General features: G+C 42.4%; 1 protein-coding gene across 1 annotated transcript in view; it reads left to right on the forward strand.

The window, feature by feature from the left end:
- The first annotated feature begins 385 nt into the window (after positions 1-385).
- NPTN (neuroplastin) overlaps positions 386-21,840 on the forward strand; it is a 64,896-nt gene continuing 43,441 nt past the window's right edge. Inside the window, exons 1-2 of the mRNA XM_075714211.1 lie at positions 386-473; positions 2,153-2,219. Of these exons, the coding sequence (XP_075570326.1) occupies positions 386-473; positions 2,153-2,219 (155 nt within the window). The remainder of the gene's footprint in view (positions 474-2,152; positions 2,220-21,840) is intronic.

The raw sequence follows: 21,840 nt of genomic DNA on the forward strand, positions 1-21,840 counted from the left end.
GGGGCCCCGAGCGCCGGTGCGAGGAACGGGAGCTCGGCACCTCAGGAGGGGAAGCTGCGGGCTGGAGGCCGGGATGCCCGTGGCGGGGCAAGAGGGCGACGGCGGCAACATGGCGGCTGAGGGGGGCGGGCGGCGTGACGCGTGACACCCCCCCCCACACACACCCACCCGGTGCCGCGCGCGCGTCGCCCCCCGCCCCGCGCGGTGCCGCGCCGCCGCCCCCGCCAAATCTCGCGAGAGGTGGCGGTGGCGTCGCGAGAGCGGGCGCTGCGCTGCGGTAGGAGGTCGGCGGAGAAGGACGGAGCCGGAGCCGCTTCGCTCCTGCCGCCTCACCCCGCGGCCCCCTTCCTCCTCCTGCTTCCCCTCCCCGGCCGCGGACAGGAGGATGCCGCGCTCCGGGCCGCTCCCCGCCGCCCTCTCGCTGCTGCTGGCGACGGCCGCGCTCCTGCCGGGACCCGCCGCGGCGCAGAACGGTGAGGGCGGTGGGGCGGGGCGGGGGGGGGGCGCGTTGCTACGGGGGCGGGTGGTTGCTACGGGGGCGGCTACGGCGGGGGACGAGGGTCAAGTGGGGGTGGGCCCTGGGATCCGCGGCCGCTCCTGGGCCGGGGGGGGGGCGACGACCCCGGTTTTGGGGAGGAATACCCCGTGTTTTCGGATCCCTCAGGGGAAGGGGGGCCTGACAGGGCTGCGCTGCGGCGGCTTCTCCCCCCGCTTCTCCTGAGGCGTCTCGTGCTGCCGGTAAAATGGAACATCTCCTCCCGCCTACTAAACCTGCATCTGCCGGGCTGCCTTAAATCATTTATAATGCAATAAAACGGTAGTTCCTTAGCAACTAAAGAGGTCCTCTGATAGGAGCGTAGAAGAAGAAAAAAAACCCTTCTTTCTTCCTTGTAGGATAGCATGAGCTAAATCTAGCGCGGCATGCCTCCTCCCTGATGAGTTTGCAGCCAAGTGCATGACAATTAGTGGCAGAACGAAGCGGGGCCAAGAGGCTGGCCTAACAGAGTGCGAGCCTCCTGCCTGAAGGAAGGTCCTGCAGCGCTGATAAAAATGCATGCCTTATCGTGCCATCCGAAGGAGAGAGTGAGCCTTGAAGGCAGGTTTCATCCACCTCAGAAGTGCCTGAGCACAGTCTTTCTGGAGCGGCTTCTTATGCAGCATCATGGTGAAACTAATACCGGGGATGCTTTGGCCCATAAATGCTGTGAAGGGCAGGGATCTTGGCGGCTCACAAGAGACTCTGGTTTATGTGCGTTGGGAAAATTTACCTAGAAGGAAGGGATGCCTTACCAATACACCAATCCCGCACAAGGTTTCATCGTTTCATCCTTCTTTCTCTCTCCTTCCTTTCTGCTCTGCAGATATCATCATTCAGTCCTAGCGTTTTCCTTCTGTTGAGGTGAATTTTGCCTTGCTTCAGCTTCATTGGCTGTTTGCTCTAGAAGAAACATTGAGGCTTTCAGCATATTTGACAATGATAGGAGAGATGCATATGAAAGAAATAATGTCCCAAATATCCCCGATCAGAATTATTGCCTTAGTATGTGTGGATTTTGCAGTCTGAAACCAGAACTGAGCCTCATGTCTGTTAACCAAACAGAAGCAGCTTTGGCATTCACACTATATGAATGAAAACTGTAGGCTTTCTGCAATATAAGGGACTTTTTGTGGAGCCTAAAATAGTCTGGGCAAATTCTGGTTCTCTGTTGTAGAGATGCTGTCTGCTTCCTGTGATACCTGTGCCATCTGAGCATCATCTTGGCAGGCTTAATCTGCCTGTGCTGTGTTTCTCTTGTACTTGGGTGAAGTGAGGTGAGCAGTCTTCTGACATGCAAGTTAAATGGGTCATGTGCCTGAAGCTGTTCCTGTGCAGAGTTAGCAGGCAAGGTGTCAAATGCCGGCAGCTGGTATAACAATTCCAAATAGCTGGTTGGTAGGCGGTGCAAACACTTGGTGTTTGACAGTAGTTATATGTCTGGAGGTCAACAATGAAATACATTTTGGGGCTAGATGGAAGGGTTTAGCCTTTCTGTGTCTAATCATGACTTCCATTCCTGACATGAAGCTAACCAAGCAGTAGCAATCTTGGCATGAAGTAAGACTGCAGACCCCAGGTGTGTCCTGAAAGCTCAATTTTTATTTGGTTAACTAGGGTTATCCAAGCAATTAAGTGGTAAGGGAGACTCTGAGTATCTGTGCTGCTGTAGGAGTTTACACAGGTGAGTGAAAACCTGCCTGGAAAGGAGTAAGAAGACTTTCAAGCCAAGTAAAAGGTGGAGGTCCTTCTGAATAAGGTTCATTGCTGCTGTTGGATTTTTACTCCAATTTGAATGCTGTTGTAATAGAGGGAAATGAATTTGAAGATTGTAGGCCCAGCCACAGAGGAACGGTTTTCTTTCGGCAAATAATGGCCAATGAGACACTTAATGAAACAGAACAATTCTTTTGCTTTGGCATGAAAAATGGGTACAGACATTTCCTGAATTGTGTATGCTCCTTGTAAGTCATTAGAAAAATGATGTTGTGGTTTGAACAGGCATGTGCAAGTATGTCAGTGATAACTGCTTCAAAACCAAAACATATCTAACACACAGGTGTGTGCTTTGAAGGTATATGGAAGGATCCCAAAGTGTATGTGCGAGACTTGTGTTAGTTATTATTGATATGGAGCTGCCACTGTACTGAAAGGTGATAGTCCAAGAGCTGTTGAACAAGAGCTGTAACACCACGTGAGTTGACGATGATAAAGGAATGGTGCTGTACTTGTTGAAACTGCAGAGCAGGTCACCACTTGCCTGGCACAGAAGATCTTGTGGAATCTTGAGTGTCTGTGGAAAGCAGCCTTTTTTCTGCTTCTGACAGGACAGCACTGTGATTTTTCCAGAATTAATGTGATTCAGAATATTTTGAATCAGACTCACCTATAGATTTAAGCTTACTAAAACTGGAAGCAGGTTTTTTGACACTTGTATGGATTATTTTTAAAGCTCTTGCATAAACACCTAAAGATCACAGAAAAATTTGCATGTCAGAAATTTAGCTTTTCCTGAGTATTCTTCTGAGAAACTTGTCATATTCTTAGAAACTGCATTTCTGACGTGCACTAGCTCGTCACTTGTACCCAGAGCATAGTTTAGATGAAGTGACAGAAAGGAGGGTTAGAAGAGAGAAGAGGAAGCATGAGGAGGAACAGCTGGAAAAAGCCAGTCTGTCAAGATCATCTGTGTTAAACCTGTAGTTTCCAACTGGTACTTGTTGGAAAATCACTTTAGCACTTCAAAACAGACAGCATGCTCCTTATGGAATGGTGCTTGACTTGCTGTTTGGTGATGAATAACATGCCAGTTTTCCAGTTGCTGTTTTTTAACCTTTGCATGTCTCTGTTTCTCCAGCTGCTTGTTTAAAAACAAAGACTTCAGTGTACTAATACTTTCACCTTAGAGTGTTTGGATTTAAAGGAGCATGGCTGTGTTTTTACTGTTGTCTAAAATAGATGCTTGGACTGCCCCCATGAAATCTGCAGTGTTTCTTCAGCATACCAAAATGTGAGTTGAATTGCTAGCAATTTTTCAAGTTCTTCCCTTTTCAGAGCTTTGGTCTGATAAAGTGCACCTAAAACCAGACTTTGTCATGTATTGTGTAGAGGAGGGCATTCTTAAACATCACATTTTTAAAACTGTGAATGCTGACTTCATAAAATTATTTGGGTTATTCAAAGCTAGACATAAGTGGAAATACAAACAAATTAAGTTAGGTGGTACTTATTTAGCTCTGCTCTCTTCATCCTCTGTTTGGATGAATGAGAAGAAACTAACTAGCTGGCTAAAAACAGGATGTGTTTTTTTCTGTTGGCAGAAACCAGTATAGAAATGATCATAAAATCAGGAAAGAGTAACGTCTTAAAATGAGTTTCTTCTTGAAAGAGCAAGTGAAAAACCTTCCTTTTATCCTTGTAATGCTATTTCTGACTGCTGATTCTCATCCATTTTGCACTGATTGTATTCTGACATGGCTTTAATGGTCCCTAGATAAAACTAAGAAAAAATTTCATACAGCATTTATGGAGCATGAGTGTGGGCTGAGTGTAGAGGAAAATGTTCGAAGTTCTGTTCTGTTTCCCGCCGTTGTTATTAGTCCTCCTACAACTGCCACACAGGAAACTTAAATACAAGCTGTATGACTAACGTGTATACACTCGAAAACTGCACCGAATTCTGACAGATCTCAGCTAACAGGTAAAGAGGCAATAACTGCTAGTACTGACATTTCAAACAATAGTTTTCATTATGTTGAGAAACAGTTCAAAGTGAGGGACTCGGTGGAACTACTTTTCAATGATGAAATACACTGAGAACCTTAACTGTCCTTACAACTACTACTCTGTGATGAGTACTTCTTGTTAAATTCATGAATGAGGTGCATTCTCCCCTACACAATGATCTGTTTCTTTTGCTGTAAGTACTACTTTAGAGAAGGTAATTGTAAAAACTTGCATTGTAAAGGACAATGCTAGCCTGTGATTCATCCTTAGGTAGTAAAGCCAAATAATTCAAACTCTTCTTAACTTGAAGTGCTGGAGGTGCTGCAGCTTCCACTGATGAACCTGTTGAGATTGAAAGTTAGATAAGCTGTTTCTGCTTATCTATTAGCTGGAAAGATCTTCTGTAAATCTAACCTAAACCTGCTCTTCTATCCTTTTAGGCTTTTTATTCTTTTTATCCATGCAATTTAGAGTGGGGAGGAGGGTGTTACCTTCTCATCAGCAACTACTTTGTGTACTTCTCCAGGTTGTCAGGGTCATTCTGGATAAGTTGCATTTTCCTGGCTGTTCCTGATGCTTTTCTGTGGGTTTTCTTCAGTCACGTTTTCTGGAGTGTGATGTATAAAACTGGACACACTTCCAGTTGGGACCAGACCAAGGTTCAGTGAAGTGGAAGGATCACTCAATGTGTCTTGCATATGGCATTCCCGTTTATATCACAAGGCAAATGGTTTCTTGCAGTAAAACATTTTTGACTTATGTCCAGTGGGATCCTTTATGGTGGTCAGATCTTACGTTGCAGGACTGCTGCTTTCTATTGCTTTACTGCTTAAACCTTGTAGTTCTTAGATGTTCTTATTAAGTGGTATGTCACCTACTTCCGATATCTTCCCCCAGTAGTCAAAAGTACTATTTTATCTTCTCAAGCACCCACCCTTACTTTTTAGCTTAAAAGACCCTCTAGCCCATCATCGGTCTTATTTCATTCAATTTTCCATCCACTTGTTCATGTACTGTATCTCATAAAAAACACACACATGGTACCCCAAGCTATGTTAATGAGATTTTATTTTTGGTTATGAGGCTCTTGTATAGGGCAGTATTAAAAGCTTTACTAAAATTAGGAAACCTGTGTCTGTTCTTTCTCCTCTGGAGTCACCTTTGGTTTTTAACTTTATAGTAGGAGGTCAGATTGTCATAGGCAAGCTATATCGAACCATGGGTAGGTGATACAGCTCTGTTCTTTCCTCCCCCAAGCCCTTCTCTGTTTTTGAGCACTTCCCAACAGATTTCTTCTGTTCTTCCTGGACACTGAAATTAGACTGACTGGTCTGCTATTCCATTGTGTTTCCGTTTTAAACATAGGCACTGCCCTTTTCCATTTACCCATCTTCTACAAGTACTGCAGGAGTTGAATTAAACCCAGCAGCTTTACACCCCCAAATGTTCCGAAGCAACCTGTAGTCTGGTTTTAGAGCTCTTCCCTGAGACAGTTTATTGCTATGATCATCTTTTTCTTTTTTTTTTTTTTTTTTTTTAATGGCATATGTGATGGCAGGAGCTCCCTCCAGTCTTTTCCATGCACCTGAGCTTTCTGCCCATGCCAAAGTTGTGCTGAGGTTGCTTGCAGAAACCCACCAGTGGTTAAGGTGCTGCTCCTGCTGCTGGAGCCAGGGGCTGAATGTGCAGATTTACTGATACTGCACATAGATGCTTGAGGACAGCCTTTGTGTGTTCAGTCAAACTTCTTAAAACAAGCTGCTTATGTGTATTTAATAATGATTGTAGTGACTTGTGATTTTTTTTCAGTTAATGCTAGAATATTAGAAACCTGACTTGTACAAAGTTGGAGGAGGGAGAATGGCTATTAAAACATAACTCAGGAGTTAACAAAGCTCCATATCAAATATAATATCCAGTTGTTTAAATCGTGATAATTATCTGAAATGTTATTTGCATGCCTTTAAAAATCTTACTTGATATGTTAAATTTATTTTCACTCCAAGTTAAATGCTTTTTTGATGTCTTGTACTACATGGTCTTTTTTTGGTGTTGAAGGAGATTGTCTAAACTAAACATAATTTCAACCTGAATTGAATGTCTATATCTGTGTCAAAACTTGGAATTATTTATCCCCTAGTAAGATAACTACTGCAGACTTTTAAAAATTCATGCCCTGTTGATAAGCTTGAAGCTTATTTGGGTCATCTGTGTGGTTGAAGTCACCACTTAACGCACTGACGCAAACTCATTCAAGAAAAAAGACAATTAAGTTTTGAAGCTGTGATCATCATATGTTGTCAGAAACTATAGATCTCTGTTATAATTAAGAATGAGAGATTGAGAGCAAGATGATGCTTTTTCTTCCCACTTTTCCTGTTCAGAATGCAGTGGAAAACAGCACCATCATGTTACCGTAGTATTTTGGCTGCTGGAAGGTGTGTACACATGGGGGAAAGCGTGAACAGTGGGCTCTGATCCTGGGAAGCAGATATTGAGTAAATATGACCCCAAATAGCACACTGTTGCAGAGCTGTAGGGTAGGAGAGACTTTCTGCTTTTCTTAATGGCTTTGATGTTGAAGTGGGGTGGGATGGCAGACATCTCTGCTTTGCAGCTGCTTTTGAAGGAGGGAGGACGAGGCATTGTGTCTGTCTTCCACTCTTTGGAAGTGTAGGTGGAACTTCAGGATGTAAGATGGAGTCTCAGGGACGCAATGTTTATATCAACTGTGTTAGCTTTTGATATCAGGTTGGAAACCTTTTGATATATCAAAGAAAAAGCAGGGGCAGGGATGTTCTGAAAGAACAAATTTTCCAGATGAGGAGGAGTAAAGTGCCCAAGACAGTAGGTCACTAGCTAAATGGATTTGCATTGTGAGACCTTTTTGTAGAGGAAAATTAGATCATAATGTCCTGTTCTGGTTTGAATAAAGAAAAAAAAGAAGGTCTTAGATTGCTCTAATTCATATAGGCTTGTTTTACATTACATGTTTTAAAATGCCACATTAATGAATCTATTGAGCCAAAGTGTTTCTGAGTGTAGCTAGTTACTACTTCCCACATTTTGTGAATTGTTGCTAGCTTTGAGCGCACTTAGAGGTCATAGTGGCTCTCCGTAGAGCTTGTGCATTTGTTTGGAAACCTGAACTATAAATGCATTTTCTAACAGGCATATTGAAAACATGAGAAAATAAGAGGAAAGGGAATGTAACGGACTAGAAAAGGGAAGGTGTGAAAAGATGCAATCAGTCCAAAACTAAAGCAGTAGAAGTGGGTGAGAAAAGGATTTAATTCTGGGAAATTGATAAAACTGACAAAGAATGTATTTTGAATTTAAAAAGAGAAAATTGAACTTAAAAGAGCTTGACAAGGATTTTTGGCAATGCGGTAGGCTCCCAACAGACATCATGGCAGACCAAAGGCAGACCGAAATAATTCGGTGAAGGCATACAGCAGGAGTTTGAAAAAAACAGATGCTTGAGTGCATTTTTAAAAAATGAGTAGATACCATATTGACTGATCACGGTTGGATTTTTTTTTTTTGCCTAGTTTGTTAGAAAAGCTTTGTGATAGTTAACTAGGATAATCTATCTTAGCAGGTTCAAGTTGTAAATGTAGAAGTATTTTAATTCCTATCATATTCATTCAGAACTCCTAATAATGAATTAAGTGATGCTAAACTGGTTTAAATGCAGTTATAAATTGGAGTTCAGCTGCACTGTTTCTGTTAGTCTTGTTAAATTCATGCAAATATTTTAATGTTGAGGCTTTTGTCTTTCCGTGATGCTAAACATAGTATGTAATTACTGACATAAGTGTTCAAAATATTACATGATACCTTCTTGCTTGAGGAAAATCTGAAGTTAATGTTACAGTCCAGAGCTTAAAAGAGCAATGAAGATACAACCATCTCTGGAGCTGTAAGTTAGGCTTGCTTGGCTTAGAAAGGAAAGGAAGGTGCCTTGATACAGGATCTGATATTGTGAAAGATGTCATGAGAATTGGATATGGGTGGTTTTGTTTTCTGGGGTTTTTTTGTTGTTGTTGCTGTTTGGTTTTTGTGTGTGTGCTTTTTTTTTTTTTTTTTTTTTTTTAAATCTCAGTACAGTAAAGGATAATTAATAGAACTTAATAATTAATAATAATAGTTTTAATAATAATTAATAGTTGAGAAGGACAAAATAAATGCTATGTGGGGATTACTTTTGATACAAAAATTCGCAGATACTATTCCTCAAAGTCCAAACCTCTCCGTAAGAGGAAACGGAGTCTTCAGAAAGTTCCCGAAATAAAACTCAATAGCAACAAAGTTACTATTAAGCAGACATTCTTTATTGCAGCTCTGGGCAGCACTGGGGATCGTTCCACCATGAGTGCTCCAACGACTGGCAAACTTCCAGAAATTTTATACTATCAAGTTGTACATATTCATAGGATTTCTAAGAATTCATCTACATAAACATGAGATCATTATCATATGCAAATGTCCAATCCGCATGCATAATCACCCTCTTTGGTGGTTTTCAGGGGTCCTCTGGTGGTCTCCAGTAACTAAAACTATCAGAGGTTATCCCTTTCATTTTGATCTGTGATACACAGCTTTCCATGCCACTGTGAAAGCTGGTCTCTTGTCTTGGGCACAACACTGGCAAGATTAGCCAGGCTACTGTGTGTGCAAGGATTAATTTTTCCCCTGAATTATTTGTGGGGTGAGGGTAGCCTGGTGGTAAAAATCCGTAGTGTTACAGAAGACGGACTGATTTTAATTCCCTGTTTGAGCAGGTTACAGTCATTGTTACCAGGAGGTAATGCAGGCTGATGGAGCAAAGAATTAGAAGATCCGTAACATGGTTTTACAGTGTGTTGTTGATCTTGTATTCTATATATCTTCAAGCAAGGACAGCAAATTTCTGTTTGTTGTACTTTTGATTGTTAATTTCTGCTTGAGGTATTCTAACCTGTATGTACAGATAGTTTGCTAAGCAACCTTTCACAGGGAACTTTGCTTTAAGCATCCAAGCTTGCAAGCAGCTGACTCCCACTCTAACATTTTATACTACTACAATCCCATTTTCTAGAAGTGTGATGACATTAATTCCCATTTTGCGGTCTAATTTGAAATGAGAAAAACTTACATTACAGTATGTAACTTGAAATACTTCTTAGTTCTGCATATCAAACTAGAAAACTTGTAAAAATTCTGTTCTAGAAGCAAAATCTATTTATGCAATTCTTCAGATATTGAGCTTTGCAGGAGAATCGATCTCTTCCAAAATTAAGATTTTTACAAGTGGACAAAACTCATATCACAGCAAAAGTTTGTAGTTGGGTCTTAATAATAAAGTGCATGCTGCTGTGTTGTGTAAGAGAAGGAGGAAGTCTTTAACTTTTGGATACTTACTGGTGTGGATGCCTAAAGTTTCTGAGACCTCAGCAGATGTTGTCCTCTGCCACTTCAGATTGACACCCCATACCACTGATTTTTACTCTGTGCGGTCCTGTGTAATGTTTATTTAGAAAGGGGGTGGTAGAGCAGAAAAAGATTGAAAACTATTCTAATGAGGTTTGAGGAGGGAGTTAAGGGCTTGAGATCAAACAAAGCCATGAATAAATGACATGGAGGGAATAAATATATAATGTGTGTGTGTATATAGATATGTAGAGAGTAAGTCTGCTGAATTTAGTATGGTAAGAAATATGGTAACAGGATATACAAATTGCAGTTTTAAGCCAGATAGTCACCAAATAAGCAAATGCTTATTCTGAGCGTGATGCATTATCCTGTGTTTCTCAAGTTTGTAGCTCTATCGGACAGCTTAGTTTACACTTGTGATATCTTACCTTAATGACTCTAGGAAATAAATAGGAAGATCAGAATTTGGCGATGTTATTTTATTCAGTGTTTGCATATAGTAAAACAAGTTCTTCAGCAAACTTCTTCCTCTTGTTATGACTGCCAGGCTACATAAACAGTGGGTTCAGCAGTTAGTTGCTGTTGAGGCTTACCACTTCACTAGAAGAGACTTGCCTTGGGGAAGTGTTTTCAAAATCCTGAAGCAGCTGAACATCGAGGTTTTATGACTTAGAGCCAGTATGCACCTGGTCTTTGGAAGTCTCCTCTGGATGGACTCTTCCATATTTATGTATATTGGGAAGCTAGGGCTTGCCTGGTCTGGCTTTTTTTTTTGTTTTTGTTCCCCCCTCCCTGTGCATTTTCATGCTGGGCAAAAAAACTCTTGACAAAGTGAACAGAGCTGTTACTGGCTGCTGTGCTTTATAGGACCCATACCATTAGAAACAAATTATTTTTATTTAACTTAATGGTAAAATCTGAGTATGTCTCAGGCATACGGGAGGACTTGGTGCAGATACTTCCAAAGGGCAGGTGAAAGAGCTGTCTTTGGCAGTTATTTGAACAAATAGACATTTTAGTTATACTTGGAGAGCTTTTCTTCTGCGCAATTGCGCTAAATCTGCACTAAGAGAGAAATACATTCAGGTTGCCACTCTCTTTGTGCTTCATTTTGCTTTAAGAAGTGCTATATTTGGTGCCTGTTTGGTCACCATAATCTAAAAACTGACACTGCCAGTTATTTCTGTCTATCTTATTTCATTCAGGGTACTTGCCTTTTTGCTCTTACAAGCTTCATCCCTTTGTGCAGGCCTAGGGATGACCATTGGTCTCTGGTCTGGCACCAGTGTTTTCAGAACTGCCAAAGAAAAGTTGCATTTCACAAAATTGTCTTCTCTCCCTTCTACTGTATTTGGGCTTGTGTTTCTGTTGATGACTGGCACCCATCATATAATGCTTTAGATTGTGTTCACTTTTGGATTTCCCCCCACAATGTAAGTGCTGACACCTCTGACTCTTGTACTTTTGGAAACATTTGAGCTTTATCCTATTTGTACCAATTATTTCTTTATACAAAAGGGTTGGGAATGATGCTTGAGTACCTGGCTGTAACCATTCAGTACTGTGAAAGGTTTCCTGCTTGTTGTCAAACATGAAGGTAGTCTAAATGTTTTCCTTTCCTCCTATTGTGTTATTTGTGTTTAGATTGGTTAGGGTGCAAGTCTCCCTGTTTTTTTCCCCTGTAACTTTGACAGGGAGGGCAGCATGTGGTAATGCAGTGTTCCCTTCCTGGCTATTTGCTTCCAGAAACAAACTGCTTGAGTGCAGAGGGCAGTTTGCATCTCTCCCCGGTTTTGAGGGTACTGAACCTAATATGAGACTTAGATATACAGTATTGATGATTTGCTTTCAGATTTAATTTGTTAAAGTTTTAACTGACAGGTTTTTTTAGCACTTTGCTGCAAGTTCGGTACTGCTCAGTAGCAACGTATGGTCTCACTTAAGGGTACAAGATAGTTTTAAGCACAGCTGTGTGTTTTGGCTCTCAACCCCCGAAGCTGCTATTTTTAGCAATACCAGGATCAATTTAGTGACCCCAATCTTGAGCCATATGGAGTAAGGGAAAAAAGTCAGTTTTGGTTTCTAGGAAGGGAACTAGTTGGGAGAATGGAGCAAAAGTGGCAGGACAGAGAGAAATGGCTTTTAAGGAGCTATAAATAACAGCCAAGGCAGGAACTGTAAAAGGGCATGGATGAATGCAGTACTGCTTAGAGTATTCTCTTTCTGTGCATGCCTCCATCTTCTCAAATCTTGCTTTAAGTAGGTACAGTAGGGTGTGTGGCTTCTTAGTATACGGTAAGTGTCCATGAGTTATAGTTGTTTGTCAGTGGCCTACATTCACATTTTTCAGTGAAGCATTATCACATCCTTTTTTGATGTCCCTTTATTTATGCCTCTTCTAGGCAGCAAATTAACTGCAGAGATGATTTATCCTTTTAACAGCACCTACCAAATGTTAACCTGGCGTTGGCTGTCCAGTCACTACCAGTATGAGTGTGCCTTGTCCTGCATTGCTGCTTTCTTATTTTGGGGCCCTCAGGGTGACAAAAAAGTGGATTTATAGTTCCCAAAGGGCTTTCCAAATACTACACTGTTGTCCTCTCTCTGCAAACTGAACCAGAGCTCTTGCCTCTCAAAGATGGAAAATTACTAAATACAGCTTTTCCATTTCTTTGTGGAAATGTAAACTTGCTCTAAGATGGCAGTGAAAACATCATCTTTGGTTTAGGAAAACCCTCAGCAGCAAACTCTTGAAGGCTGGCAGAAGATGACTCCGTGTTTGCCCTGTTCTTACATTCTTTCCATGGCCACCACTGTTAAAGGCCTGCTACAGGATAAATTCTGTCAGTGCTTTTGTCTGGTCTCTGGTAAGGTATTTAAAAAGTATCTTTTAATGCTGTTGTAAAATTGCACAATTGAATGTGGTCTTTGGTTCAAGAGCATGTGAAAAGCTTCTTAGTGTTGTCACCATGTTGTTGAGTACAACAGCTCTTTGAGTCCTGTGATACAAAATAGAAGTAGGACCTTTTTTATGTGAGTTTAGGGATATGATTCAAATTAGATTTTAACCAAATTGTTTAGGTCACCATTTATACTCAAACACCAAAAAAATCTGTGAAATGGAGTTAAACACTCTTTAAAATAGATCTCAGCTGTGGGTTGGGATTCCCTGGTATCTTGATTAGGCTGGACTTGAGTTCTCCTAATGGTTCAGACGTGCCTGATCTTGCCACTGACTTCTGTGTAGTACTTTTTTTCTTTCATATCTGGTCAGTCTTATAGTGAAGTCATCTCAAACCCTTGCCTTTAAAGCTTCTAGTTTTTACTCTCATCAAGCTATCTGTGTAAATGCATTGTATTGGTAATGTGGTGGTACTGTTGCCGAGTTAAAATCGGAAGAATTACCAAATTAATGTTTAAACACTGCTTAGTGAACTGTTAGGGGGCTTTGCTTCTTTCATTCTTGCAGAAGCCTTATAGCACATACAGTTTGGGTTCCCCCCCCCCCCCCCCCCCATAAGTAGCATTGGCAGCACGGTGGTGGTGTTTTCTAAATTTTCTGCTTTATACTGAACAAAGGAACAGGTTTGTCTCAGTATTTTATGTCTGCTCCCTTTTATGCTGCCTACTTAAAGAGTCCAAATCAGCTTGGCCCTTAACTGGGTTGCTGCTTTTGCTGCAAAAGAAATAGGAGTAGGGGAGCCTTTGGGCAGTCAGTGCAGTAGGGCTCCAAGTTGTGTTCAAAGCTACAAGGCTGACTCTCTTAGCTAGAAAACGCAGAAGCTCCAAAATGGACCCCTTTAACCACAACTGGCATTTTTGGGGTTTTGTTGCCTTTCAGCATGTGATTTGTGTGAGGTGTGGGGATAAAGTCGGGAGATCTCAGTGGCTCAGTTCCCTGTGATGAGGAGCCTTTGGCTGCAGGAAGGTGATTTCTGCATGTGGATTAGGATGCACAGTGTGGGTAATCACCAGTTAGGCTTGCATTAATCTTGGCTGATACTGAACTTGAGTTTCATCTCATCTCATAAATAGCGATATTTGATGCTGGGAGGAGCTGCCCTCAAGTTTATTTTTGTACTAATAATCTAAGTGGTGTTGGTAGGCCATGTGAGATCAAACCCCCAGTCCAAGGAAGGATACGATTTATGATGTAACCCTGATGCAGCTGCGTGTACTGGCACGAAGTGGTGTGAAGGACAAGGCTATTTCTATTGGCATGTCCCATATACAAGCAGTAAGTGTTGGTAGGCAGCTTGATGTGGATGTCTGAGTTAGCAAAGCCTTCCTGTGGTCAAAGGCATGCTCTTAAGAGTAAGAGACGCATCAAAACAGGGAGAAGCTGAACTGTGCTGTAGAAATGGCTTGGGGAAAAATACTATTCAAAAATGCAACTTGGAACAAGCATCTCCCAATTTGCAAAGGAGTGTAAATCTGGCAAATTGTGGCATCCCTGCTACATTTGAATAGGTCTCCTGCTTGCCTTCCTTTTCCCTGTAACTGGAATATAACATGCTGTTCTCCTGAAGAATAGCCTGTCTTTGGGCTGTGTGGTGCTGCTTGTATACACTGCATAGCTCATCTGACCAGGGAGATCGAGAACTGAGCTGCTAGAGGTGTGTTTACTCTGAAGTTAGCAGTTAGTAGGCAGTCATTCTCTCCAGCTATGGAGAGCGTAGACTTTTGAAGTAAATAAAGCATCTCTCCTCTAACCTGATGTCCTGGTTTTGGCTGGGATAGAGTTAATTTTCTTCCTAGTAGCTGGCATAGTGCTGTGTTTTGGATTTAGTATGAGAATAATGTTGATAACACACTGATGTTTTTAGTTGTTGCTAAGTAGTGCTTACATTAGTTAAGGACTTTTTCAGCTTCCCATGCTGTGCCAGGTGCACAAGAAGCTGGAAGGCGGCAGAGCCAAGACAGCTGACCCAAACTGGCCAAAGGGCTATTCTGTACCATATGGTGTCATGCTGGGGGGAGTGGGCCAGGGGCCAGTGATCGCTGCTTGGGGACTGGCTGGGCATCAGTCAGTGGGTGGTGAGCAATTGCGTTGTACATCACTTGCTTTGTATATTCTTTTATTATCGTTATTATTATTTTCTCCTCTGCTGTCCTATTAAACTGCCTTTATCTCAACCTACGGGTTTTACTACTTTTTTCTTTTTTTTTTTTTTTTTTTTTCGATTCTCTCCCCCATCCTACTGGGGTGGGGGAGGGTGAGCGAGTGGCTCTGTGGTGCTTAGTTGCCAACTGGGGTTAAACCACAACACCCCATCTCCTGCAGTGGGGCCAGTATTTTACATATTGTTATTAGGCAGATCTTGCTCTGTTAAAAGTTGAACTCTGATTTACATTTAAAAATGTATTGTACCTAAAAGGTATTGTACCTCCTGCTAATAACATTTCTTGTGCATATAGAAGGATTTTTTTTTTTTTTTTTTCTGAATGACTTGTTCTCAGCCCTGCCTGGGATTGCGTGACCTCTTATATAATCCAACAGTTCTGTAAAAGGGCGTTTCTTTTAAAAGGTCAGTGTATTGAAATGTCCTGCTTCTTCATCACGGATGGCATGGAGCAACTCGTACTTCTGCAAAATGCATAAAAGGGGAAAATAGAAGTTTGCTATTCAGTATGTGCTTCCTTTATGCTAAAGAGAAATGTAAGCAGTCTCTTTTCAAACATACATTTGTAGGATCAGGAAAGGTCAAAGCAAAATTGAGGAGTACTTTGAACCTTTAGCTCTCTAATGGTGTAATCTGAGGATTTTAAATAACTAATCTGAACACAAGATATTTTTTTATTATCTTCACCAACATTTTGTAGTGTTTTCATTAGCTTTAGGGTGCAAATCTGGTGGTCTTAAAAATTTTTGAGATCTTTAGTGTGCGGGCTTCAGTTGCTGTGTTACATGTGAACACTGGACAATTTCAATTGCTGTCTGCTGTAACTCAGCTTTTCAGTGTTGTGAAGCTGAGTTCCTTCCTGCTTATTTCTAGGGAGTGGGTTCCTAGTTAACAATTACGTTTTGGCAATATACAGGAGCTTTTCTGCTTCTGTGTGGTTTTGCTTTAGAGAAATTCTTATATGTTCCTTAGCTACAACAGTAATATTTCTGTAGTGACCTAAAAAAAGGAGTTAAAACTAATAAATGTTGGCTTGCTTATTTTTTTTTTTTCTCCCTGCATGGATGATTGTAAGTCTTTTGTCCCTAAGTTATGCCAGGGAGAAGCATAAACAGAAAGAACAGGAGAATAAGGTCTGCATTTTCTGAGCATGATGCAAGCTTAATCTTTGGAAAAAACCTTAGAGAAACTAGTCTACAAATTCTCCATGGAAGGAAGTCTGTTGTGATTAAGTGCTTCTTGATGCATTCAAATCAGCTTCCTGACAGTGTGCACTCCTTTGAACGAGGCATGCAAAACCAGCATTTGCTACACAATTACATAGTTTTAAAAAGGTTTGGTGTAGCATCCTGCACTATACCAGCATCAGGCAAACAACGGTCCCAGCTCGTTCAGGTGATTAGGTTGGGTGCCTGATACCAACAGCCAGTTTGAATATGTGTTCTGTAAGTGTCTGTAGATAAGGGGATTTTTTTGCCTTCAGATTAGAATAGTTTATAGCTCAAGGTCTTACTAGAGGGAGACCATGGCTACTTAGTGAACCTGATTACCACTTATATGTCTGCTTTGAATCCCTAATCAGTTGACTAAAGAATGAAGACTGCCTTAAGTCGCTTGACTATTGCATCAATCCTGCAATGCCGAGCCCTTCAGTTTGTAGTCAGCCCACAGGAACGTTTTCTAGCCATGCATGTAGCATTCAGGAACGTGATGATAACAAACCTCTTTGGGATTTTAAGATATGTTAATATTAAGACTGGCTTGCGTTCTGCTGTTGTTGCCCTGAGTTGAGATGCATGTCCTTTGTGAGGAATGACTTGCTGTTTTCCTGGAATCCCTCAAAAGGCTTTGTCATCCAAATTTTTTTAAGTGGTGTTAATGTAAGTTGTTGGTCTACAGGTACTGCCAAATGAAGTTACCTAGACTTGGCTTTTTTAAATCATAGAATAAAACCATAGAATCGTTTAGGTTGGAAAAGACCTTTAAGATTATCCAGTCCAACCATTAACCTAACACTACCAAGTCCACCACTAAAACAATTAAGGGTAGAGTACCAATTTCGTGTTTCCTGGCTTGGTGGCTGGATTATTTTTAATGAAAGTAAAAACTAGGAATCATTAAGATTGGAAAGGATCTCTAAGATCATCAGTCCAACCATCAACCCAACGCCACCATGTCCCAAAAGTGCCACGTCTACCCGTTTTTTTAACACTTCCAGGGATGGTGACTCCACCACCTCTTTGGGCAGCCTGTTCCAATGCTTGAATACCCTTTCCATGAAGAAATTTTTCCTAATATCCAACCTAAACCTCCCCTGGTGCAGCTTGAGCCCATTTCCTCTCGTCCTATCGTTAACTACTTGGGAGAAGAGACCAACACCCACCTCACTACAACCTCCTTTCAGGTAGTTGTAGAGAGCGATAAGGTCTCCCCTCAGCCTCCTCTTCTCTAGGCTAAACAATCCCAGTTCCCTCAGCCGCTCCTCATAAGGCCTGTGCTCCAGACCCTTCACCAGCTTCGTTGCCCTTCTCTGGACATGCTCCAGCACCTCAATGTCCTTCTTGTAGTGAGGGGCCCAAAACTGGACACAGTATTCCAGATGCGGCCTCACCAGTGCCGAGTACAGGGGGATAATCACCTCCCTGCTCCTGCTGGCCACATTATTCCTGATACAAGCCAGGATGCTGTTGGCCTTCTTGGCCACCTGGGCACACTGCTGGCTCATGTTCAGGCGGCTGTCAACCAACACCTCCAGGTCCTTTTTGGCTAGGCAGCTTTCTAGCCACTCTTCCACAAGCCTGTAGCGTTGCATGGGGTTGTTGTGACCCAAGTGCAGGACCCGGCACTTGGCCTTGTTGAACCTCATACAGTTGGCCTCGGCCCATCAATCCAGCCCGTCCAGATCCCTCTGCAGGGCCTTCCTACCCTCCAGCAGATCGACACTCCCACCCAACTTGGTGTCATCTGCAAACTTACTGAGGGCGCACTCAATCCCCTCCTCCAGATCGTTGATAAAGATATTAAACAAGACTGGCCCCAAAACAGAGTCCTGGGGAACACCGCTCGTGACTGGCTGCCAACTGGACTTAACTCCATTCACCACAACTCTCTGGGCTCGGCCATCCAGCCAGTTTTTTACCCAGCGAAGAGTATGCCCGTCCAAGCCGTGAGCCGCCAGCTTCCTTAGGAGAATGGTATGGGAGATGGTGTCAAAGGCTTTAGTGAAGTCCAGGTAGATGACATCCACAGCCTTTCCTTCATCCACCAGGCGGGTCACCAGGTCATAAAGGAGATCAGGTTGGTCAAGCAGGACCTGCCTTTCATGAACCCATGCTGGCTGGGCCCGATCCCCCAGTTGGCCTGCACATGCCTGTTGAGCACACTCAATATGAACTGCTCCATAATCTTTCCTGACACCGAGGTCAAGCTGACAGGCCTGTAGTTCCCTGGGTCCTCCTTACGGCCCTTCTTGTAGATGGGCATCACATTGACAAGCCTCCAGTCATCAGGGACCTCCCCTGTTAACCAGGACTGCTGATAGATGATGGAAAGTGGCTTGGCGAGCTCCTCCGCCAGCTCCCTCAATACTCTCGGGCGGATCCCATCGGTCCCATAGACTTGTGAGCGTCCAGGTGGCGTAACATGTCATTAACTGCTTCCTCCTGGATTATGGGGGCTCCATTCTGCTCCCCGTCCCTGTCTTCCAGCTCAGTGGGCTGAAAACCCTGGGATAACTGGTCTGGCTATTAAAGACAGAGGCAATGAAGGCATTAAGTACCTCAGCCTTTTCCTCATCCTTGGTGACAATGTTCCCCCTGCATCCAGCAAAGGATGGAGATTCTCCTTGGCTCTCTTTTTGTTGTTGATGTATTTGTAGAAACATTTTTTTATTCTCTCTTACAACAGTGGGCAGATTGAGTTCTAGCTGGGCTGTTGCCTTTCTAATTTCCTCTCTGCATGACCTAACAAGATCCCTGTACTCTTCCTGAGTTGCCTGCCCCTTCTTCCAAAGGTGGTAGACTCCTTTTTTCCCTGAGTCCCAGCAAAAGCTCCCTGTTCAGCCAGACCGGTCATCTTCCCCGCCGGTTTGTCTTACGGCACATGGGGACAGCCCGCTCCTGTGCCCTTAAGACTTCCTTCTTGAAGAACGCCCAGCCTTCCTGGACCCCTTTGTCCTTCAGGACTGCCTCCCAAGGGACTTTCCCAACCAGTGTCCTGAACAGGCCAAAGTCTGCCCTCTGGAAGTCCATGGTAACGGTTTTGCTGCCCCTCCTCCTTACGTCGCCAAGAATTGAAAACTCTATCATATCATGGTTGCTAAGCCCAAGGTGGTCTCCAACCATGACATCTCCCATGAGTCCTTCTCTGTAAACAGCAAGTCAAGTGAGGCACCTCCCCTGGTAGGCTCACTCACCAGCTGGGTCAGGAACTTATCTTCCACACAATCTAGGAACTTCCTAGACTGTTGCTTCTCTGCTGTGTTGTATTTCCAGCAGATGTCTGGGAAGTTGAAGACCCCCACGAGAACAAGGGCTAGCAATTGTGAGACTTCTGCCAGCCGCTTATTGAATGCTTCATCTACCTCTACATCCTGGTTGGGTGGTCTATAGCAGACTCCCAACAGGATGTGATTGAAATGCCACATAGCTAAATATAAATCTATTTAGGATGTTGTCTTCTGTGCTACCTGCTGTGTACGTGAGCTACTCTAAAGAGAGCTAGGGGTAGTTCTTGACTGATATCCTTTAATGGTTTCTTTGAAATATGAAGAAATGTGCTTTTTAAGGTGCTGAACAAATGGATGCACTTGCTGTTGATCTGGATACCATTAATTGTTTCACAGGCAAGTTGATCCATGCTTCAGACTGATCAGAGCTGGCTTCATAATGTCTCTGTCGATCTATTGTCTATTTGAAGAGTGTTGGTCTGAGCATTATAAGCAAATGAAGGATTTTCTGCACTTCCTATAGAAGAGAATGCTTTAGTCTCATGTCTGCAGTGATATTTAAAAATGTCTCTCCAACCAGGATGTCCAAAGCAGAGAGAATCACTTCAATAAATAAACTCACAGGGTGGAGAGGCTTGAAGCTTTCTAGTTTGTACTCTTTCAATGTCTCTAAGCAGATGGGCTTAAAACAAAAAGTAGACTTTCATAATGAAGAAGCTATAAATTGAAAATAGAACTTGCACTCAGTGGAAAATGAGCTATGATAGGGACTGCACAACACACTTTAGGGACAAGCCTGTGTAAAAACGTAGCATCTTTTTACCCCATGTCTGCTCCTCATGTGTCATCTGAATAGTTAGTTTATACATGTAAAACACTGCTTTAATTATCAGCACTTTTAAGTCCTTTGCAGAAAAATATATGAGTCAGTGAGTTATACATCCTTAACAAAGTGAGCAATTAAATGTTGGTATCAAGGTTTGCTTACTGTTTTAAAGTGGAATGTATTTCAGTTCTGTTCCAGTAACTAAGTGAAATACCAAGTTTCCCAGTTGTTTGTAAAAGACCTAGGTCAGTGTTCCACTTACTTTTTCAGACTAAATACCAAAGAACTAGAAGAACTTTCTTCTTTCCAGCTAAAGAACTAGGAAAAAAGGTCTGCGAACTCCTACACTAAAAAAGGTGACTATAGCCAGCAGGCTGACATCAGTCAAAACGAGGGAGTAGGTATTAATTTCTTGTTCTGACTATTGTTCTGTTGCCGGATATTCCAGACTTGAATCTATTCTCATGTGTTCTACCTTATGGTATCAAACATACAGGTATAGGGTTGTTGGTTGCAAAAGTAGAATTGTAAACACTGTCCACAACTCATGAAACCATGTGTGGATGAGGAATATGCCTGGAGAAGGTTTCTGAACCCAGTTTCTATAATGAGAATATATTTGGGGTGAGAGTAGTTTCCTGAAATAGGAAGTGTGTAGCTGTAATTGTTACAACACACTTGTGTCTTTTTCTATCCAGTAATGTTTTTATGAACCATGCTTTGATGTGTTTTTTCAGTGAATTATGGTTACAAAGATCAGTGTTTGCCAATAGAAGTGACCATACAATAATAGTTGCACTTGAAAGTCATTGTGGTGTGAAGTTAAGCATTGCTTTTTTATTCAGAGGAAGCTCTTGAATAAAAGCATCCATGGTGTGAATGGGGGCTTGAGGGTCGAGGGCCTCAACATGATCTAAGGGTTGCTTTAGAGGGGAGGCAGATGGACCTTCAGAAATCCTTTCCAGTCTGAATTCTCTGATTTATAACCCAGAAGCTGATCAGAGTGTCCTTTCTCCATCTATCTGTGCAGAGAAGTGTCTCTTGGCTACATGGGGCATATTCCCAATGTTGCCACAAAGATGGGTTCTTTGACCTGGTGTGCAAGAACCAATTCACACACTGTGTCAAGATACTTGCTTTATTTAATTTCTGTGCAGAGATGGGTGCTAGGTCGTAATTCCACAAAGCCAGCACACCCCATTATCCTTGCATCACATATTTATACAATTAAACAAAGTCACTAGGCCTACTGTTAACACCTACTTGTTAGTCATTGGTTATTTCTACTTTTGCTTCGATTTAAAGACATAGCTCCCTTTAAAATCACTACACATACTGAGTGGGTAGAGGTGTCCCTTTGGAGGTGGGTAGCTCTTCCAACAGAGGTGTGGTTTTCATATTACAATTAGCTGGTTCACTTAGGGGACACTAATTAGTGGATCTTGCTGAACAGTAAAAGAGGAGTAAAGGGGAGTTTTGACACTCAAGGATACCTGTTCATTGTTTTGAGAGATCTCTTGGCCTTCTGCTCCTCATTATAGATGTCCTGGTGCCTGTTATCTTTAGTACATTCCTTCAACAATCAGTCATCACCAGGATGGTCTCGCAACAGCGAAGGCTCTGAAAGCGTTTACTTAAGGACTCTGTGAATTTTACTTCAGCAAACAAATGAAATTAGTTTGTCCATAAATCTTTTTGCATGTCAAACTAAGCAAGGTTTTCTAATGCATAGAGAAATGAGGAATGTTGGTCTGAATCCAGAAAATGT

This window comes from Pelecanus crispus, chromosome 7, assembly GCF_030463565.1.
Source record: "Pelecanus crispus isolate bPelCri1 chromosome 7, bPelCri1.pri, whole genome shotgun sequence".
NCBI classification, from domain to species: domain Eukaryota; kingdom Metazoa; phylum Chordata; class Aves; order Pelecaniformes; family Pelecanidae; genus Pelecanus; species Pelecanus crispus.